This window comes from Scyliorhinus canicula, chromosome 2 (assembly GCF_902713615.1).
Source record: "Scyliorhinus canicula chromosome 2, sScyCan1.1, whole genome shotgun sequence".
Classification (NCBI taxonomy): domain Eukaryota; kingdom Metazoa; phylum Chordata; class Chondrichthyes; order Carcharhiniformes; family Scyliorhinidae; genus Scyliorhinus; species Scyliorhinus canicula.
This window is the reverse complement of record NC_052147.1, coordinates 149,517,078-149,539,826: the sequence shown is the minus strand read 5'-3', so window position 1 is coordinate 149,539,826 and position 22,749 is coordinate 149,517,078. Positions and strand designations below refer to the sequence as shown.

The 22,749-nt window shown below is 49.2% G+C and overlaps 1 protein-coding gene across 1 annotated transcript in view; it reads right to left on the bottom strand.

The window, feature by feature from the left end:
- The window catches only part of LOC119959306 (integrin beta-2-like), a 121,150-nt gene that overhangs the window by 74,082 nt on the left and 24,319 nt on the right, over positions 1-22,749 (bottom strand). The window contains exon 2 of the mRNA XM_038787615.1: positions 6,888-6,951. Coding sequence (XP_038643543.1) covers positions 6,888-6,948 — 61 coding nt within the window. The 5' untranslated portion in view covers positions 6,949-6,951. The remainder of the gene's footprint in view (positions 1-6,887; positions 6,952-22,749) is intronic.

The following is a 22,749-nucleotide window of genomic DNA, read 5'->3' as shown; positions in this document are numbered from 1 at the left end:
CAGACAACAGAATAATGACCCTGGAGGAACTCATGGAGAGGTTCCAACGACCAAAAGGAAATGGACTGAGACACACAGATCAAAATCTTCCCCAGAGAAACAACGACATACCCCCAGATACCAGGATATTCGATATTTGAGGAATTGTTGGACACGGGTGACCTAGGGAGGGGAAACTGTACAGGTGACCGTTGAAGGAGGTAGGCTCCCCCTGGACGAGACCAAGCAAAAATGGGAGAAAGAACTAGGTATAGAAGTGGGGGGGGGGGAGGGGACACACTACACAGGGTGAACACCACCTCCACATGCGCAGGGCTGAGCCTAATGCAGTTAAAGGTGGTGCAGCGAGCGCACCTAACCAGAACCCGAATGAATAGGTTCTTCCCAGAGGTGAAGGACAAATGTGAACCACGCCAGGGAGGCCCGGCCAACCACACCCACATGTTCTGGGCCTGCCCCAGAATTGTTGGGTCCTGGACGACCTTCTCTGAGGCAATGTCCAAGGTTGTGGAGGTGAGGGTAGGACCTTGCCCAAAAGTGGCCGTCTTCAGAGTCTCAGGGCAGCTAGAACTCTTTAAAGGCAGGAGGGGGTTTGGAGGGGGGTGGGGGGGGGGGGGGGGACGACACGACTGTGGCCCTAACCTTTGCTTCCCTATTCGCCGTCAAAGAATCCTGCTCAGCTGGCGATTGGCAGCACCTCCCAAAGCTGCAGACCGGTTTTCCAACCTGGCTGAATTCCTCCAGCTGGAGAAAATAACATTTGCCATCCAGGGGTCGGAAGAGGGCTCCCACAGGACCTGTTGATGGCCAGCAACCCGTAAAGCAAGGGAGAGGGGGTGGGTGGAGGGGCTTGGCCGCAGAACATAAAGGAACAGGAAAGGGGGAAAGGGGGGAGGCAGGGGGAGGGATTGAAGGTTAATGAGAAAGAGCACGAGGAACAAGAGACAAAGTTGCAGGAGACGGGCCTGCGGAAAACCAGAGTGAACAACAAGAAAACACCGGTTAATACACGTTCTGGGCCACACTGGGAGTACAGCAGGGGCAGATCATCCAAAGGGGGACCACGGCTACAGAGGGAGGAGAGGCAAGTGTATGTCAAATAGATAATGATCTTTGTTTGTTCTTGTTTCCCTTTTCTCTCTTTGGGGTTTCTCTTTTGGAATTTTAATTTTTTCTTTTTTGCTTTTGCTATGTGTTATGCGCGGTTACGGAACTTGTAATTTAACTTACGAACTGAAATGCGAAAGATAAACTGTGAAAGCCAATAAAGAGATCTAAAAGTATACAGTCAATTAAGTACTTCTTTTGAAATTTAGCCACTGTAGGAAAAATGGCAGCTAATTTCCGCACACAAAAGTCCCACAAACATCAAGAGATTATGACTGGATAATCTGCTTTAGTGAGATTGGTTGAAGGATAAATATTGGCCAGGACGCCAGCAAGAGCAGTTAACACGGTCCAAGTCGGTTGGTGGAGCACAAACCGAGACACAGAGCTTCTCTTTATTGAGAGAGTTTATTGGCTTGTGCAGTCTCACAGCTCTCCTCCCACTCAACCCAGTGTCCCAGCCATCCCCTGTTTATATGTGCTTAAAGGCAACTGATACTCATCACCTGTTTCTCTTAACCTTTATAGTGTAATTGACAAGGGTGGCAGACTGCTGCCTCAGAGCATCAGGGCCCCGGAGGTGGGTGGCCTGTTTGGAGTTTGTACTTTCTCCCCGTGTGTGCGTGGGTTTCCTCCGGGTGCTCCAGTTTCCTCCCACAGTCCAAAGATGTGTGGGTTAGGTGGATTGGCCATGGTAAATTGCTCCTTAGTGTCCAGAGATGTGCAGGTTAGGTTATGGGGTTACACGGACAGGGCGGGTGGATGGAGGAGTGGACATGTGGAGAGTGCTTATTCAAACGGTCGATGCAGACAGGATGACCTCCAGTTTCACGATGTGGTGATGCCGGCGTTGGACTGGGGTGAGCACAGTCAGAAGTCTTACACCAGGTTAAAGTCCAACAGGTTTGTTTCAGTGCTCCGAAAGCTAGTGTTTGAAACAAACCTGTTGGACTTTAACCTGGTGTTGTAAGACTTCTTACAGTGCTCCAGTTTCACTGTAGGGATTCTATAATATTAAGAAATGTTAACAATATAATTGGTAAGAGCTCCTCTGCTTTTCATAATGTTGCCATTGCATCTTTTATGTTCAGATGTTGGTTAGCACAGTGGGCTTGTCATGCAGAACAAGGCCAGCAATTCCCGTCTCCCCGAACAGGTGTCGGAATGTAGCGACTAGGGGCTTTTCACAGTAACTTCATTTGAAGCCTACTTGTGACAATAGTGATTATTATTATCATCTGATCTATATTTTGACCAGACCCACTGTCGTATCCATTGAATTCATTGAAACTTTCCTACAATGGTAACTGTACAAATGGCTAACTGCAAAGTCATGAAATGGTGGCCCAAAATTTTGAGATTTCCCCGAACCTTTGCACAGTTTGGATCTCTGTATCACTCAGTAGAGGCACGGGGAAAAGTGCAAAAGAAATTTACACAAATTGTCCCAAAAAAGACTGAATGCATTGGTGCTGCTAGGAAAGGGGAGGACCATGAGGCAAACTGCAGAGATCTTTAAAATTGTGAAAGGTTAATGGGGTTAAATAGAGAAAATGTTACCACTTGACGGGGGTGCAGACCTGGGGGTCATAAATATAAGGTGGTCACTAACAAGCCCAGCAAGGAATCTAGGAAAGACCTCTTTAACCAGAGAACAGTCAGGATGTCAAACTTGCTACCATATGGTGCGATTGAGATGAATAGTACAGATATATATGTAAGAGGAAGCTAAGTAAGAACGAGGAAGGAAGGAGAAGAAGATTATCATGTGAACGTTATGCAAGTAGAGTGGGGATAGGTTCATGGGAAGAGAATACGAGCATAGATGTCTACGGCCAATTGCTGCATGTACTCTGTACATAACATGGAGCACATTATAGCTAGAACACAGCAGAAACGCAGGATTATTTTGTTTTAACTTGGCTGAAAAACAGGTGATCTCAAATGGCAAAAGCAGAGAGCTAAACCAAAATTGTAATGGCCATATCAATCAGGAAACAATGATTGTAGAAACCAGGAGGCAGAAGTGGGATAGGAGAGGAAGATAAGAGGAAGACACTGGAGAATAATCTCAATATAGAAACACAAGAGAAAGAAAGTGACACAAACAGGGAAAGGAGAGAGAATAGCAATAGAACAGAAGGCAGGGGCAGCACGGTGGTGCCGTGGGTTAGCACTGCTGCCTCACGCCGCCAAGGTCCCAGGTTTGATCCCGGCTCTGGGTCACTGTCCATGTGGAGTTTGCACATTCTCCCTGTGTTTGCGTGGGTTTCACCACCACAACCCAAAGATGTGCAGGGTAGGTGGATTGGCCATGCTAAATTGCCCCTTAATTGGAAAAAATGAATTGGGTATTCTAAATTTATAAAAAGAAAAAAAAAGAACAGAAGGCAGAGGATACAGGGAAGTCAGTGGCAAAGCAGTGATATCACTCAGCTGGTAATCCAGAGGCCCAGGTAAATCCTCTGGGGACAAGGGTTCAAATCCGATCATAGCAACTGGTGGACTTTAAATTCAATGAATAAAACTGGTCTCAGGGATGGTGACCGTGGAACGACCATCAATTGTCAAAATAAAAGCCCCCATCTGGTTCACTAATATTGGGAAACCTGCTGTGTTTACCTGATCTGGTCGACATGTGACTCTAGGCCTACAGCAATTGTGTTTGACTCTTAAATGCCCTCTGAACAGGTCGAGCGAGCCAAGCAGCACAAGGGCCAATTAGGGTTGGGCAACAAATATTGCCAACGGCACACACCAATGAAAGGATAAGTTAAAATGTTAAAAATCTGAAATGGAGAAAGTCGTTGCCCACATTAAATGGTGAACAGAGCATTGAAGTTGAGAATTCGGTGAAAGTGGACATGTTTCAAAATTTAATTTGATGTTTTGAATGTAACTTTGAGCGTTAAAAACATGAAAAGAAACCAACAATTTTGTTCACAGAAACTACCCGTCAGTGGCTTAATTAGCTGTTTGTGAGCAATGGTAAATTGGGTGTGACTTGTGGAAGTTTCTCAAAGTTAACAGTACCTGGATGCACAGAGCAGTCATAAATATAGTGAATCGTAAACTGAGTGCAGAAGAAGGAAATAATAATAATAATCACTTATTGTCACGAGTAGGCTTCAGTGAAGTTACTGTGAAAAGCCCCTAGTCGCCACATTCCACCAGCTGTTTGCGGAGGCTGGTACAGGAATTGAACCCACACTGCTGCCTTCTTCTGCATTACAAGTCAGCTGCTTAGCCCATTGTGCTAAACTGAGGGTGGTGTTATGAATTGTGGAAAATTGAGATTAAGAAATGAAATTAGGATAAATTAAAATAAAACGGGGAATTGATAGGGGCAGCTGTCTGAAGGGGGGCTTGATATACGAATTAGCATCCCAGTGAGAAAAGCAACTGTTTACCTATGTGATTGGGGTGTGTAGAAGACGTAACTTCAAAGGGGAGATAAGGGAATTGGCACTTTTATGCTAAAAAGCCAGGTCCGCAGGGTGGGTAACATACAAAGGGAAGGAATTATATATCCATAGCCCAATAACTGGAGAAAGGGACACAGTAGAGGCAGCTACCATCACAGCCACACCCAGCTGCAGAGAACAGTCTCCCCTGGAAACCAGTTACTGCTCAAAGGGCAATCAGTTAAAATCCAAAACTCAAACCGAGAGGATTATGCCTTTGCTGAAACTGAAGACGGTTTTCCCAAACATGGAGCAATAACCTGTGGGGTTAATTATTTGCTGGATTTAGCTCATAGAGTTAAATAATATTGAATGTTGTTTGGGAACAAACGGCATCTCAGAATTCAGGAAACGTAGGTATTTGGGAACAAAAAGGCAACTTTGTGTAATCCTGTGTGTGTATAGCCATCAGTATAGTTCAGTGTACTGTTGTAGGGTATTATAGTCCTTCTTGTCGTGTGTTTTTCTTTTAAGTGAATAAATATTCTTTAATAATTGATCACAAAATGACTGGACTATTCCTCCCTTTTTGCATATCTTTTCTCACAAGTATACCAAATTGAAAATACACACCACTAAAAAACGGTTTTCCAACTTACCGTTCTGGGTTTTGGGATACCCTCACATTTAATATCAGCGTGGTTCTTTTAAAAAATAAATAAATTTATTCTCCTCCTTTTTCACCTTTTCTCTCAAATTTCCACCCACCAACAATGAACAATAAGCAGTAACGAATACAATGTCAATCCCTATATCAACAACAGCAATCCCATCCTCCCACCAAACCCCCAACAGCACTCCACATGTTCACTGAAACAAATAACAAAAAGGATTCAGGAATTGCCCATAGTCACCATTAACACATAGAGTTCCCCTTCCTTCCAACCCTCCCCTTATGTTCAATGTTATCCCAATTCTTGAAAGTGCATAATGAATAATGCTCATGAATTGGAAAACCCCTCCATCCTACCCCTCAGTTCAAACTTAACCTTCTCAAGAGTTAAGAATTACAACAGGTCCCCCCGCCACGCCAGGGACAGGTTGGAGAGGTTGCTCCGCATCCGTTTCCAATCCCGGCTGGTCCGACACCCCGAATATGGCGTCCCGAGGGTCCGGGTCCAGTTTCACGTGCACCACAGTTTACCCTAAAAACCTCCCTCCACTAATCCTCCAGCTTTGGACAGGATCAAAACATATGAATGTGATTTCCACATTAGCCCCGCAAACCACCGACACTAACCCCTTCTCCAGTCTCCCTGTCGTCAGCACCTCCTCCAGCAATGTGGAGGCCGGCTCCACCAGGAAGCTCTGTATCTCCTTACTGGCAAAATCTCAAATCTGCATGTATCTAGACATTTCCCCCTGCTCCAGCCCATACTTCTCCAGCTCCTTCAATCCTGCAAACCGACCCCCAAGAAACAAATCTTTTAGTGTCTTAATCCCCTTCTCCTCCCATCTCTGAAAATTTCCATCCCACTTCCCTGGCTATCAGTGGGGTTCTGAACAGTAGGATTCAGTTCAGTGGGAAAGTTGAGATTTTTTGACTAATTTGGAGTGTTTGTGCATTTTAGGGCAGTAAGTATCTAAAATCTTGTCAGTGTTTTAGCGTTTAGTGTAAATTATTGAGTAGGAAAAAATAAATGTGGAAAAAAAATCTGAAGTCGATATAAATAATCAAGAGTATGATGTAGCAGAGAATCTTGTCTCAAACGCAAGATTGTTCTGAATGAAGCCTGTGGTAGATAACTCTATTTCAAATTGCTCTGATTCAGTTTCATTGAGCTGGCATTGCAGACAGTCACATAGGTGTTTTTAGACAGTTTACTGCAGAGCTCAGTCAGATTTTGCAGAGAGATGCAGGATCAGAACGGGGTTGGTATTGATGATTGCGTGCAGAGTAAAGGGAATCCGGGTGAAATAGGGATTGAGGAGCCCCATGGACTTTGGCCCATACTTATGCTTGGCAAGGCACAGCAGTGCACCTTCTGCAGTGGGGCTGACCAGCAGATTCTTCCATTCTTACCGCCTACTACCTTTGAAAGAGTTGCAAGTTGATGCTCAACCATTGTGGCGGTGCTATGAACACACCTTCTTGGAGTAAGACTCAAACCTGGAGCTTCTCGTTTGGAGGTAGGGATGCTACCCACTGTGCCATAAGACCTCCCAGCTATGGTGACTGCACTGACAAAATACTTAATTGGCTGTGAAGCATTTTTGGAAGGTCCTGTGGTTACAAAAGACGCAATGTGAACGCAAGTCTCTTTTATTCTTCCTGTGTTATGTTTCTATGTGCATTTAAATTTCACGTTCACTCACCAGCCAGCCCTGTTCCCAGCACAAAGGCAAACATCAGCTTGAAGAGGAACCACTTGACCATTTCCTGTTTCGAAAAAAAAAATGAAAAGGTCGATATCACAATCTCCATTTGACTCTGAATGCTAAACTTGAAGTGCACTCATTCATTAACCCATTCCAGCTTCCTCTTTATTCGGTACTGTTCACTAAAACCCATCCGCTATGGGCCTTATGAACTATAATGTTGACCAGCAAGATATCTGAAGTTGGTCTCATCCCGTGGTTTAAAAGGGGAAGAGGTTCGCCAATTATACGAATTAATCATTTCTGAAACACATTCATCAGCAGTCAGATGGAAAAAGCGTTTCACAAGATACAAATGCAATATGCCGCAAATGGTGGCAATCTGCAATAATGAAACAGCGGATTTTGGAAACAACGAGAAGGGCTAGTGGCTTAAACTTGGCTTCTCTCTCTACTGGTGTGGCCAGATCCGCTGAGTTTTGACAGCAATTGCTGTTAATACACGACGGGCGGGATTCCCCGGTTTCATCCGTGGTGGGGCATATGTGCCCAAGTGCTGAAAATTTGGTGCTGGAGCCAAATCTCCATTCACTTTCAACGGCGCCGGAGAATCCCAGCCATGAGCGAGCAAGGACGGACTATTTTGGATAACGTGTCTCAACTTTCACACGGTGAAAGCCATGCTCCTGTGACGGGATGGTGGCTCAGTGGTTAGGGTGGGGGAGTGGGCCAAGGTCAGGTGCTCTTTCAGAGGGTCAGTGTAGACTCGATGGGCTGAATGGCCTACTTCTGCACTGTTGAGATTCTATGATATTCACCCAGCTTCTATAACATGACTGCTCAATGACGTGCTCACCTTGATGAAGTTGAGCAACTGTCTGCTATTTGGGACATAATATAATTAAAATCCCCACCCATTAAGAGCAATCCCATACCTTCATCCAAGACACGGCTGATGATCTTTTAAATAAATTGTGAGTCATCCTAATTGGGGGCATATACATTTACCAGTGAGGCCCCTTTCCCATCCAATGTTCCATTAAACAATATAAACCCATCTTCATTGTCCTTACGTTGTTAGTGGACACAGAAATTGGATGGCTGCACCCACTTTTCCTCCATGATGCATGCGAGGAAAAGAACACGTGGTTTGCCCAAGATCTGCCCAACTTACTACATTCCATGTCTGACAGGTACGTTTCTTGCAGAAATGCAGTTTTGCAATTTAGATGTTTCAACTGACAGCGTATCCTTTCCCTCTTAATAGGGCTATGTCATTGTTTCACAGTATAGCTAATTACCTTTAGCGCGCACATAATAATCTATATTCACCTGACTTGGCAGACATGCCCAACCTTGTCAATAGCCTAATATCAGGGACAAGAGGACTGAGAGAGAGGAGGGAAGAGAAAAAGAAAAAAAAAAGGTATTATCCATACAATGGCTTCAACATCATTCCCTTGCAGATACTTCAAGTTAAATACTTGGGGCTGGGTTCTCCGACCCTGCAGCTATGACAGCAGGATCTGTCTGATCTTACGACCAGAATGTCAGTGCACCGAACCTCCATCTGGTGGGGGGGCGAGCAGCTGCGCAGTGTAAAGTGTCGATTGTGGGGGGTTCAGTGATGGTGATGCCATTGAGTGTCAAGGGGGCGATGGTTAGATGATCTCTTGTTGGAGATGGTCACTGCCTGGCATTTGTGTGGCACAAATGTAACTTGCCACTTGGCAGTCCAAGCCTGGATATTGTCCAGGTCTAGCTGCATTTGGACATAGACTGCTTCAGTGTCTGGGGAATCACGAATAGGGCTGAACATTGTGAACTCCTCAGTGAGCATCCCAACTTCTGACCTCATGATGAAAGGGAGGTCACTGATGAAGCAGCAGACGATGCTTAGCCCAGGACATTCAAAGTGGTAGCAGGGTGACCTGAGCACAGTCAATTATGTCCTGGACTTGTAGGAATGCTGCAATGTATTTGAACACCACTGCCCCAACCTGCTGCTTTTGGATATCCGGATATTTCAGGAAACGTGGAGTACATGACCAGTTTAATGTTAGGACAGACTATAGTCTGACTGACGTTGCTGATTTTCACTATGGTAGCCTGGACGATCTGGGGGCAATCAAGTCCAGTGACTTTCATTTCAACCAAAAGTGCTGTGGGGGATGGTTACAGTGGGCTATAAGAGTCTCTAGCTGACTCCTGGAACAGCATAGCTTCCTTATTCACTGCAGCACAGAGGACCAGAGATCTGCTGGAAAGCTGAGAATTCCTGCTAGCCCAGGGGTGGGCAAACTTTTCCATGCAAGGGCCACATTCAGAAATTCACAATTTTAAAGGGCCGCATAGTATATTAAGTAAAATAATTACTTCACCCGGTTATGATTCTGGGCGCCTCATATAGAACATAGAACAGTACAGCACAGAACAGGCCCTTCGGCCCTCGATGTTGTGCCGAGCAATGATCACCCTACTCAAGATGTGGAGATGCCGGCGTTGGACTGGGGTGAGCACAGTAAGAAGTCTTACAACACCAGGTTAAAGTCCAACAGGTTTGTTTCAAACACGAGCTTTCGGAGCACAGCTCCTTCTTCAGGTGAATGGAAAGGCTTGTTCCAGAAATGTTTATATAGACACAGTCAGAGATGCCCCGGAATGCGAGCACCTGCAGGCAATCAAATCATCAAAGATGCAGAGAGAGAGGTAACTCCAGGTTAAAGAGGTGTGAATTGTCCCAAGCGGACTCAACCGGGATCTGGGATTCATGTCGCATTACATTCGGCCCCCACCAACAAGCCTGGACTTGCAGAGGCCTACCGACTGAACTGGCTTGGGACAATTCACACCTCTTTAACCTGGAGTTACCTCTCTCTCTGCATCTTTGATGATTTGATTGCCTGCAGGTGTTCGCATTCCGGGGCATCTCTGACTGTGTCTATATAAACATTTCTGGAACAAGCCTTTCCATTCACCTGAAGAAGGAGCCGTGCTCCGAAAGCTCGTGTTTGAAACAAACCTGTTGGACTTTAACGTGGTGTTGTAAGACTTCTTACTGTGCTCACCCTACTCAAGTCAACGTATCCACCCTATACCAGTAAGTAACCCAACAGCCCCCCACCATTAACCTTAAAATAATTTTTTTTTTTTTTAATGACTTGGTGGGCCGCATATAGACCTTTGGCGGGCCGCATGCGGCCCGCGGGCCGTAGTTTGCCCACCCCTGTGCTAGCCCATTCATTACTTCCTGCCCAATCAGCTGTCACTTTTTCTTTGTCCAATACCCCAGCAGACTGGATCTAATGGGACCCTTATATGCTACCAGTGTTAATTCTAATAATTGTGTGTTGAGGAAGAATTTTTTTTTAAATATGTTTTTATCAGGGTATTTGCAAGTTTTTATAATAATAACAATAACAACGACATAAACATGGTACAATAAACATTTCCACCCCATCACAATCTTCACACACCCCAACCATAAAACAACAATCCGGCCCTTCCCCCACCCTTTGGCATTCTGCTTCTGCCGACATTTTCATTTTCTCCGGGAAAGTCGAAGAACGGCTGCCACCTCCGGGTGAACCCGACCATTGACCCTCTTAAGGCAAACTTTATCTTCTCACAACTGAGAAACCCAGCCATGCCACTAACCCAGGTCTCTCGGGGGCTTCGAGTCCCTCTTCATTAACAAGATCCGTCTCCGGGCTACCAGGGAGGCAAAGGCCAAGACGTCAGCCTCTTTCGCCCCCTGAACTCCTGGCTCTTCCGACACCCTAAAGATCGCCACCTTCGGATTCTGCATCACCCGTGTTTTTAGCACCGTGGACATTGCCTTAGCGAAACCCTGCCAAAATCATCTGAGCTTCGGGCATGCCCAAAACATGTGGATATGATTTGCTGGGCTTCCTGTGCACCTCACACACCTGTCCTCTACCCCAAAAATTTGCTCATCCAGGCCACTGTTATGTGTGCCCGGCGGACTACCTTAAATTGTATCAGGCTAAGCCTGGCACGTGATGTGGAGGTATTAACCCTGCTTAGGGCCTCCGCCCACAGACCCGCCTCTATCTCTCCTCCTAACTCGTCCTCCCACTTGCCCTTAAGTTCCTCCACCGGAGATTCCGCCGCATCCAAAAGTTCCTGGTAAATATCTGAAACCTTCCACTCGCCCACCCAGATACTGGAGACTACTCTATCCTGTATCCCCCGTGGCGGCAGCAGCAGGAAGGCCGGCACCCGGATTCTCGGGAAGTCTCAAACCTGCAGATACCTAAACCCATTCCCTGCTGGCAATTCAAATTTATCCTCCAAGGCTTTCAAACTGGGGAAAATCCCGGCCATAAATCAATACCCCATCCTCCTAATTCCTGCTCTTTGCCATCTCCGGAACCCACCATCCAGCCTACCCGGTACAAACCGATGATTATTATAAATCGGGGTCCAAACCGATGCTCCCTCCACTCTCTTATATCTCCTCCACTGCCCCCAGATTCTCAGAGCCGTCACCACCACCGGACTTGTGGAGTATCGGGCCGGGAGAACGGAAGAGGTGCCGTTATCAGTGCTCTCAAACTTGTGTCTTTACATGACGCCACCTCCATCCACTCCCATGCCGACCCCTCCCCCACTACCCACTTCCTAATCATGGCTATATTAGCCGCCCAGTAGTAATTTCAAAAGTTCGCCAGCGCCAACCCACCCTCCCCCCGACTGCGCTCCAGCAACACTTTCTTCACTCGCGGGGTTTTACCCGCCCACACAAAGCCCAAAATAACCTTATTAACCTGTATGGAAAAAGCCTTTGGGATGAAGATGGGGACGCACTGAAAGACAAACAGAAATCTGGGGAGGACCGTCATTTTCACGGTCTGTACCCTTCCTGCTAGTGATAGCGGGAGCATGTCCCATCTCTTAAAGTCCTCTTTCATTTGTTCTACAAGCCGGGATAGGTTTAACTTGTGCAGTGCCTCCCATTCCCGGTCCACCTGGATTCCCAGATACCGAAAGCTCTTTCCTACCATTCTAAGTGGCAGCTCTCCCAGTCTCTTCTTCTGTCCTCTTGCCTGGAACACGAACATCTCGCTTTTCCCCATGTTCAATTTATACCCCAAATTTCCCGATGATCCGCACAACTTCCCCATCTCCTCCAAGAGGTCTAAGATGTACAAGAGCAAGTCATCTGCGTAAAGCGAAACCCGGTGCTCCACCCTCCCCTCCCCCAGAACCAGCCCTTTCCAGTTCCTAGAGGCTCTTTACGCCATGGCCAATGGCTCTATGCCAGAGCAAACAGTAATGGGGAGAGGGGGCACCCTTGCCTCGTCCCCCGGTGTAGTTTAAAATACCCCGACCTCAGCCGGTTTGTACGCACACTCGCTACTGGTGCCTGATAGAGCAACCGCACCCAGTCAATGAAGCCCTCACCAAACCCAAACCTTCCCAGCGCCTCCCACAGGTAATTCCACTCCACCTGATCAAAAGCCTTCTCCGCATCCATCGTGACCACCACCTCCATCTTCCCTCCTTCTGAGGGCATCATAATAACATTTAAAAGCCTTCGGAACATTGGCCGTGAGTTGCCTGCCCTTTACAAATCCCACCTGGTCTTTCCCCTATCAGCCCCGGGACACAGTCCTCTATCCTTGTGGCCAATATCTTGGCCAGCAGTTTGGCTTCCACATTCAGTAGAGAAATTGGCCTGTATGACCCGCATTGCTCCGGATCCTTCTCCCGTTTCAGAAGCAATGAAATCGAGGCCTGCAACATTGTTGAGGGGAGGACTCCCTTCTCTCTTGCTTCATTAAATGTCCTCACCAGCAGTGGGCTCAATATCTCTGAAAACTTCTTATAGAATTCCTCCAGGTAGCCATCCGGCCCCGGGGCCTTGCCCGACTGCAAGCCCCCCAGCCCCTTGATTATTTCCTCAGTCTCAATTGGGGCTCCCAGCCCCTCCATCAGGACCTCCGCCACCCTCGGGAACCTCAACTGATCCAAAAACTGCCTCATTCCCTCCACCCCCGCCGGGACTTGTTAACCCGCCCACAGTTCGCTTAATCTGCTAGCAACCCCACATCCAGCCTCCACAGTGGGCGTTGTCCTCTCTCCAAACTAACCCATAGATCCACACAATGTGGGGCATGATCTAACACTGTGATTGCCGAGTAGTCAGTAGCCACCACCTTCGGTATTAGAACCCTGCTCAGAACAAAAAAGTCGATGCGAGAGTATACCTTGTGGACATGGGAGAAAAAGGAAAACTCCTTTGCCCTTGACCATGCAGACCTCCATGGGTCTACTCCTCCCGTCTGTTCCATAAACCCCTTCAATTCCTTTGCCACAGCCGGCCTCCTCCTTGTCTTGGATTTTGACCGGTCCAATTCCAGATCAATGACTGTGTTAAAATCTCCTCCCATAATCAAGTTTTGTTACTCTAAGTCTGGGATGTTACCTAACACCCTCCTCATAAATTCCACATTGTCCCAATTCGGAGCATATATGTTCACGAGTACCACCCGCACCCCCTCCAGCTTCCCACTCACCATTATGTACTTACCCCCCTTGTCTGACACGATACTTCCTGCCTTGAATGCCACTCGTTTATTAATCAAGATCACTATCCCCCTGCTCTTTGAGTCCAGCCCTGAGTGGAATACTTGGCCAACCCATCCCTCCCCCCACTGTAATGCCTCAGACTTTGTGTGACCCCGGAGTGAAGATTTGGGGAGGTACGATCGCTGTTGAGCAGTGAGGCTGGGGGGGAGACTTTAGTTGCTCAGGGAGTGGGAAGTGATGTGTGGGGGTGGAGAGAACAGTCGTTGAGCATTGGAGGAGGGGCTGATGAAAAGGCAGCGTTTGTCCGAAAGAAAAAATGAAAACCTAGCTTCTCGCAGGTTTATTTTGCAGCAAAAAGGCCCCAGAAAGCTGATTATCAGCCCACGCCCACCAAGGAAAAGGCATTTAATAGAGCCCTGCAAATTGTTAGAAATCAATCTAAACATTCTGCCCATGTCTGCGAGGGTCTCACCCCACAACCCAAAGATGTGCAGGGCAGGTGGATTGGCCAATCTAAATTGCCCCTTAATTGGGAAAAAATGAATTGGGTACTCTTTTTTTCAATAAATCTAGAGTACCCAATTCATTTTTTCCAATTAAGGGGCAATTTAGCGTGACCAATCTACCTACCCTGCACATCTTTGGGTTGTGGGGGAAAAGCCCACGCAGACATGGGGAGAATGTGCAAACTCCACACGGACAGTGACCCAGAGCCAGGATTGAACCTGGGACCACGGCGTCGTGAGGTAGCAGTGCTAACCACTGCACCACCTTGCTGCCCTAATTGGGTACTCTAAATTTTTTTTTTATTTAAAAAAAGTAATCAATCCAAGCTCCATGGCAGCCGTCACTGTTGTAGAAGTTGCGACCCCAAAATTTCCTCTCACACCCCACTGACGGTCAATACTCACAGCCTGGGAGGCACTGGTTATATATATGACCGTTAGCCCTGCTGTCCTGTGACTCGAGTCCTTTGAGAGATATATTCAGGGCAGTACAGTGACACAGTGATTACCCCTGCTGCCTCACTGCGCCAGGGATCTGGATTCAATTCCGGCCTTGGGCGACTGTGGAGTCTGCACGTTCTCCCCGTGTCTGTGTGGGTTTTCACCGGGTGCTCCAGCTTCCTCCCACAGTTCAAAGATGTGCAGGTTAGGTGAATTGGCCATGCTAAATTGCCATTTAGGGTCCAAAGATGTGCAGGCTAGTTTGGCTTACGGGGATAGGGCAGGGAGGTGGGCCTAGGTAGGGTACTCTTTCAGAGGGTGCAGACTCAATGGACCGAATGGCCTCCTTCTGCGCTGTAGGGATTCTATGGTTCTAACCGCAATATCAGCAACATCTGTTGCACCAGTATATACCTTTGCGACTGCCTGGCCGTAAATCTGGAAATGTGTTAACATTTAACAGTGGTCAGCCCTGCTGCCTCACTGCGCTGAGGACCTGGGTTCAATCCAGGCACCGGGTCACAGTCTGTGTGGAGTTTGCACATTCTCCCCGTGTCTGCGTGTGTCTCATCCCCTGAATCCAAAGGTGTGCAGGATAGGTGGATTGGCCACGCTAAATTGCCCCTGAATTAGAAAATCTTTTTAAAAAATTCTATTGAGCATTTAGCAGCCGTCGGGGAGTATTCGCTGGTGTGCGAACAAACTGCGTCCGTAGTAATTTACATCTGCCAGAACAAATCCATTTGTTGATGTGCTGTAAATTAGGGTTTGTACTTTGAGCGGCAGTGAGAGTTCTCTCTGGCTGAGGTACATCATTGCTTCATGCCAGACTGACAGGATGTGGTGCAACGCACAATTCCATTTTAACTTGAGGAATGATGACATTTCCCGAACTAGAGGCTGCCGAAAGCCACCAGCCGGGCTAATGTTGCAGAACCGTAACTGAACATCCCCTGGGCTCCGCCAAAATTGATTTGAAACAAACATTCCCTTTTTTTCTTATAAAAGAAAATGGACAGACTGTGGATCACTGTCTCAGAAAATTATGGCAAACTTTAACTGTTCCAGTGACGAAAAATAAACCCTCCCTATCCCGTTAAAAAAATTTTTTATTGAATCTTTAATGCGATGTTGTAGTATATTGAAAAGATCTGAGTATATATATTTTGTTATGCTGCCCTCTCTGCTGGGGAGGTGAAAATGAAGTTAGTTCAATAACTACTGCTTGCTGCGAGGCTACCAGTCCGGTCCTGCCCACCACCGGGATTCTCCGGTCCTTCGGAAAGTCTTTTGGCTGAGCCGCTGAATCTCCCACAGACGGTGTCCTAAGATCCATGGCCTACTTGTTCATCTTTTTAGCCTAAGACACAACAGGAAGATGGCAATGAGGGTGGGATTCTGTTATAACCCCACTGGAGGCCACGGGGGAGGGGGTCTGCAATCTCAGAGTCCCTGTGGCCTCACCTGAATGTCATCTCCCTAGATGAGGGGGTGGAGCTACACACATAACATAAATACCCCAGCCCAAGTGTGGGCCAGGCTCACAAGACCCTTCGCAGAGTAGGAGTTGCAATATGGAAGGTAAAATAATATTGAGTTTTCTTATAGTTTTGCTTCCGTGTAGTCGCTCGCCTGGAACTTTACAGATTCCAAACCCACGCTCGCAAAACACAACACATTACCCATTTACCCATGGGTTGCCAGATATCTTGGTGTCAGATTCTGCTGCACAGTTTACCGTTTATGTCAGAAGAATCTGAACTAGAGTCCGACGCACTCTAATACCTCACCATAACCCTCAGCATTGAATGTTGCCAGATTGTGAAGAACAAAGAAAAGTACAGCACAGGAACAGGCCCTTCGGCCCTCCAAGCCTGTGCCGACCATGCTGCCTGTCTAAACTAAAATCTTCTACACTTCCTGGGTCCGTATCCCTCTATTCCCATCCTAATCATGTATTTGTCAAGGTGCCCCTTAAATGTCACTATCGTCCCTGCTTCCACCACCTCCTCAGGCAGCGAGTTGCAGGCACCCACTACCTTCTGTGTAAAAAAACTTACCTCGTACATCTCCTCTAAACCTTGCCCCTCGCACCTTAAACCTATGCCCCTAGTAATTGACCCCTCTACCCTGGGATAAAGTCTCTGACTATCCACTTTGTCTACGCCCATCATAATTTTGTAGACTTCTATCAGGTCGCCCCTTCAACCTCTGTCGTTCCAGTGAGAACAAACCAAATTTATTCAACCGCTCCTCATATCTAATGCCCTCCATACCAGGCAACATCCTGTTAAATCTCTTCTGCACCCTCTCTAAAGCCTCCACATCCTTCTGGTAGTGTGGCGGCCAGAATTGAACACTATACTCCAAGTGTGGCCTAACTAAGGTTCCATACAGCTGCAACATGACTTGCCAATTCTTGTACTCAATGCCCCGGCCAATGAAGGCAAGCATGCTGTATGCCTTCTTGACTACCTTCTCCACCTGTGTTGCTACTTTCAGTGACCTGTGGACCTGTACACCTCGATCTCTCTGACTGTCAATACTCTTGAGGGTTCTACCATTCACTCTATTTTCCCTACCTGCATTAGACCTTCCAAAATGCATTACCTCACATTTGTCCGGATTAAACTCCATAAAAGAGGTGATTGCAGAGTATTTGCTGGGTGATTCGCTAGACACTAACTTCCATGCTTCTCTTCGAGGCAGGTGGGATAATTTTCCGTCCTTTTGAAGACAAACCCCACAGGTTGCTCACCCTCCAAGTTAGTGTTTAACAAGCTCCTGGAACAAAGGCCCTTAAGTGGGCAATTTATGACCACTTAAAGACCTCAGTCCGATCTGCAGTTTTCGATTTTCAGAGTGTGGTAGCCACCACTGATGTATATACTGTATATATATGTGTTTTACGGTAAGGCCCCTGTACTGCAGGTACGGGGGTAGATCCCTGCCTGCTGGCTCCGCCCAGTAGGCGGAGTATAAATATGTGTGCTCCCCATACAGCAGCCATTTCGTCAGCTGCTGTCGGAGGCCACACATCTTTGTGTAATAAAGCCTCGATTACATTCTATTCTCGTCTCGTTGTAATTGATAGTGCATCAATTTATTACACTGAGATTTTTCAGAGATGGACCTCCGCATCAAGCCGAATCACCTGCAGCTGCATCCTCAAGCAGACAACGCCAAAAAGGACTTTGAACATTGGCTAGCCTGTTTTAAAGTGTACATCGGGTCTGCGCCTGACCCAATCCCAGAAGCACAGAAGCTCCAGATTCTGTACACGCGGCTTTCCCCTCGTCTAGGACGCGCCGGCCTACGAGAAGCCATGGCGCTACTGAAAGAAAATTACGCTCAGTAGACCAACAAAATCTACGCCAGGCACCTCCTGTCCATGTGGCACCAACTTCCTGGTGAGTCTGTGGAAGATTTCTGGCGTGCCCTGCTCGCCCTAGTGAAAGACTGTGACTGCCAGGCTGTTTCAGCCACTGAACATTCGAACCTGCTGATGTGAGACGCGTTTGTTATGGCTTAGGGTCTGACTACATCCACCAGCGCCTCTTAGAAGGGGCCACGCTTGACATCGCGGCGACCAACAAACTAGCGCTCTCACTTACGGTCGCCTCACGCAACGTTCAGGCCTATGCCCTCGATGTCGTGGCCCACCCATCCCGTGCATCTTGGACCCCTCCAACGGCCATCACATCATGGGCCCCATGAGCGACACCCCCAGCCAACCCCACGCCTGCGGCGCGCGGCAGCCAACCAACCCCGGGGGACCCAAATGCTACTTCTGCGGACAGACAAAACACCCCCGGCAGCGCTGCCCGGCGCGGAGCGTGCTCTGCAAGGCCTGTGGCAAGAAGGGACATTTCGCTGCAGTGTGCCAGACCCGCTCAATCGCCGCTATTGTCCTGGCACCCCCACGTGCGACCAGTTGGCGCCCCCATCTTCCCCTCCTCGGACCACGTGGGCGCTGCCATCTTGCTCTACTCACAACACGTGCGGCCCGTGGGCGCCGCCATCTTGCCTGCCTCAGAACCAATGCGCGCTGCCATCTTGCCTGCCCCAGGACACGTGCGGCCCATGGGTGCCGTCATCTTACCCACCTCATGACCCCTGCCCTTTGGGCACCTCATCAGACCACTCATCGCCTGCACCCGCCGACGACCAGCCGCGTCTCGCTTTGGTCACGATTGACCAGTCTCCACCGCACAACCCCGCGACCACTTCGACAAAGGTGAAGGTTGACGGGCACAAGATATCCTGCCTTCTGGACTCCAGGAGCACTGAGAGCTTCATCCACCCCGAAACGCTGCCCCCTCGCGGTACACCCCGCTAACCAGAGAATCTCCCTGGCCTCCAGATCCCACTCCATGGCGTTCGGGAGTACTGCATCGCCACCCTCACCATCCAGGACATAGAGTTCAGCGGCTTCCGGCTCTGCATCCTCCCCAACCTCTGCGCTGCCTTGCTACTCGGCCTGAATTTCCTGTCCAACCTCCAGAGCCTAACCCTGAAATTTGGCGGGCCCTTACCACCCCTTACTGTTTGCGGCCTCGCGACCCTTGAGGTCGACCCGCCTTCCCTTTTTGCAAACCTAACCCCGGATTGCAAACCCGTTGCCACCAGGGGCAGACGGTACAGCGCCCAGGACAGGATCTTCAGCAGGTCTGAGGTCCAGCAGCTGCTACGGGAAGGTATTATCGAGGCCAGTAACAGCCTCTGGAGAGCCCAAGTGGTAGTGGTGAAAACTGGGGAGAAAAACAGGATGGTCGTTGACTACAGTCAGACCATCAACCGGGACACGCAACTCCACGTGTACCCCCTCCCACGCATATCTGATGTGGTCAATCAGATTGCACAATACCGACATCTTCTCAACTGTAGACCTCAAATTCGCCTACCACCAGCTCTCCATCCGTAAGGCAGACCGCCCATACACTGCCTTCAAGGCAGATGGCCACATCTACCATTTTGTTAGGCTTCCCTTCGGCGTCACCAATGGGATCTCGGTCTTCCAAAGAGAGATGGACTGAATGGTCAACCTGTACGGGCTGCGGGCCACTTTCCCGTACTTAGGCAATGTCACCATCGGCGGCCACGACCAGCAGGGCCACGACGCTAACCTTTCCAAATTTCTCCACACCGCCACTCTCCTCAACATCACGTTCATCAGGACCATGATGCCAACCTTGCCAAATTTCTCCGCACCGCCACTCTCCGTCTCCGCAGACGGCCGCCTTTACCATTTCCTTAAGGTTCCCTTCGGCGTCACTAACGGGGTCTCGGTCTTCCAACAGGAGATGGACCGAATGGTTGACCGGTACGGACTGCGGGCCACTTTCCCGTACCTGGACAATGTCACCATCTGCAGCAACGACCAGCAGGGCCACGACGCCAACCTTTCCAAATTTCTCCACACCGCCACTCTCCTAAACCTAACGTACAACAAGAAGAAGTGCGTGTTCAGCACGAACCGATTAACCATCCTCAGCTATGTCGTTCAGAACGGAGTTCTGGGGCCCGACCCCGATCACATGCACCCCCTCACGGAACCCCCCCTCCCCCACTGCCCCAAGGCCCTCAAACGATGCCTGGGGTTCTTTTCGTATTACGCCCAGTGGGTCCCAAACTGCGGACAAGGCCCGCCCACTCATTCAATCCACCGTTTTCCCACTGAGAGCCGAGGCTCATCAGGCCTTCAACTGTATCAAGGCCGACATCGCCAAGGCCATGATGCACGCGGTCGACGAGACGCTCCCCTTCCAAGTCGAGAGCGATGCATCAGACGTCGCTCTGGCCGCCACCCTCAACCAGGCAGGCAGACCCGTGGCATTCTTTTCCTGCACCCTCCATGCCGCCAAAATTCAGCACTCCTCTGTCGAAAAGGAGGCCAAAGCGATCGTTAAAGGTGTGCAACATTAGAGGCATTACCTGGCCGGCAGGAGATTCACTCTCCTCACTGACCAACGATCGGTTGCCTTCATGTTCAACAACAAACAACGGGGTAAGATCAAAAACGATAAAATCTTGAGGTGGATGATCGAGCTCTCCACCTACAATTACGAGATTTTGTATCGCCCCAGCAAGCTCAACGAGCCCCCCGATGCCCTATCCCAAGGTATATGTGCCAGCGCACAAGTCGACCGACTCCGGACCCTGCACGGCAACCTCTGTCACCCAGGAGTCACCCGTTTCTACCATTTCATTAAGGCCTGCAACCTGCCCTACTCCATCGAGGAAGGCAGGGCTATCACCAGAGACAGCCAAGTCTGCACGGAGTGTAAACCGCACTTCTACCGGCCAGACCGTGCACGCCTGGTGAAGGCCTCACGCCCCGTTGAACGCCTCAGCGTGGACTTCAATGGGCCCCTCCCCTCCACCAACCGCAACACGTACTTCCTCAGTGTGGTCGCCAAATATTCCCGATTTCCCCTTTGCCGTCCCATGCCCTGATATGACGTCTGCCACCGTCATCAAAGCCCTCAACACCATCTTCGCTCTGTTCGGCTTCCCCGCCTACGTCCACAGTGACCGGGGATCCTCATTTATGAGCGATGAGCTGCGCCAGTTCCTGCTCAACAGGGGCATTGCCTTGAGCAGGGCGATCAGCTATAACACCCAGGGAAATGGGCAGGTGGAGCGGGAGAATGGGACGGTCTGGAGGGCCATCCAGCTGGCCCTATGGTCCAGAGATCTCCCGGCCTCCGGCTGGCAGGAGGTCCTCCCAATGCCCTCCACTCCATTCGGTCGCTCCTGTGCACCGCGACTAACGAAACTCCCCATGAACATCTCTTTGCCTTCCCCAGGAAGTCCACCTACGGGGTTTCACTCCCAACATGGCTGGCAGCTTGAGGACCCGTTCTTCTCCGTAAACACGTGCGACTCCACAAGGCGGACCCTTTGGTTGAGAGGGTACAGCTACTCCACGCCAACCCGCAGTACGCTTATGTAGCCCGACGGCCGCCAAGACACAGGCTCCCTCAGGGACCTGGCACCAGCTGGTTCCCCACACACCCCGCCCCCCTCTGCCCCGGAGCCACCCTCCCTTCCCCCGGCACACCCCACTGCAACCCCCGCTCCAGGACAATCCATCCTCCCCTTGCTCCCACCCGGGGATGACGAGGATTTCGACATGCTCCCGGAGTCACCGAAGACTAAGCCGACGCCTGAGTCACCACCAGCAGTGCGGCGCTCTCGGCGACAGATCAAGGCACCGGACCGTCTAAATTTGTAATATTCTCTGTAATTTTTAAAACCAATCTGTATGTATATATTCCACCATCCCCGCTGGACTCATTTTTAACAGGGGGTGAATGTGGTAGTCATCACTGATGTATTATATTGTATATATGGGTTTTACGGTAAGGCCCCTGTACTACAGGTACGGGGGTAGATCCCTGCCTGCTGGCTCCGCCCAGTAGGCGGAGTATAAATATGTGTGCTCTCTGTACAGCAGCCATTTTGTCAGCTGCTATAGGAGGCCACACATCTCAGTGTAATAAAGCCTTGATTACATTCTACTCTCGTCTCGTCGTAATTGATAGTGCATCACAGAGGAAGGAAACCTGTCTGGCAGATTTCCCTACATGGGCCAAAGGCTAGCAGAAGGGGGATTCCTCATTTAGGGGGGTATCCTGTGCCTATTGGGGGCATACCCCATTCGACCCATCTGCCTCCTGCCCCTCTAACCCAATCTTCACTCTGCAGGCCTTCCCCCGTTGCTGGGATCTCCCATGCATGCTCACGCAAAATACCCAGACTTGTATAAATCCTGGACTTTCCTAAATCCAGTGTCTACCTTCACTTTTTCTCAGGGACTGCTAGTAGACATAGCAATAGGCATGACTCTGTTCTGGAACTGCTGAACTACAGAGCCTTTAGCCAATCAGATTAGCCCACAACTCTTTAGGGTTGGATTTCCTGTCCCTGGAGTGCCCCTCTGACCCTATTAAACAACCTCCCCTTCAGTGTATTATCACTGGAATAGCCTAACAATCGCCCAAATTTTCCTAGTATCTCCACGATTTTGGCCATTCCCCCCCATCGGTTTAGTGACATAGAGCAGCAAGTCATCCGCATAGAGAGAGACCCTGTGCTCCCCCTCCTTACCCCCTCACTATCCCCTGCCAGGCATTCGCTGCTCTCAGGACCGTTGCTAAGGGCTCTATGGCCAGGGCAAACAGTAATGGGGAGAGCAGGCATCCCTGCCTTGCCCCCCTACAGAGACTAAAATACCCTGACCGGACTCGGTTGGTTCTTACATTTGCCATTGGTGCCTGATATAGCAGCCGGACCCAATCCACAAATCCCTGTCCGAGCCCAAAGCTGCCTAAAATATCCCAGAGGCACTTCCA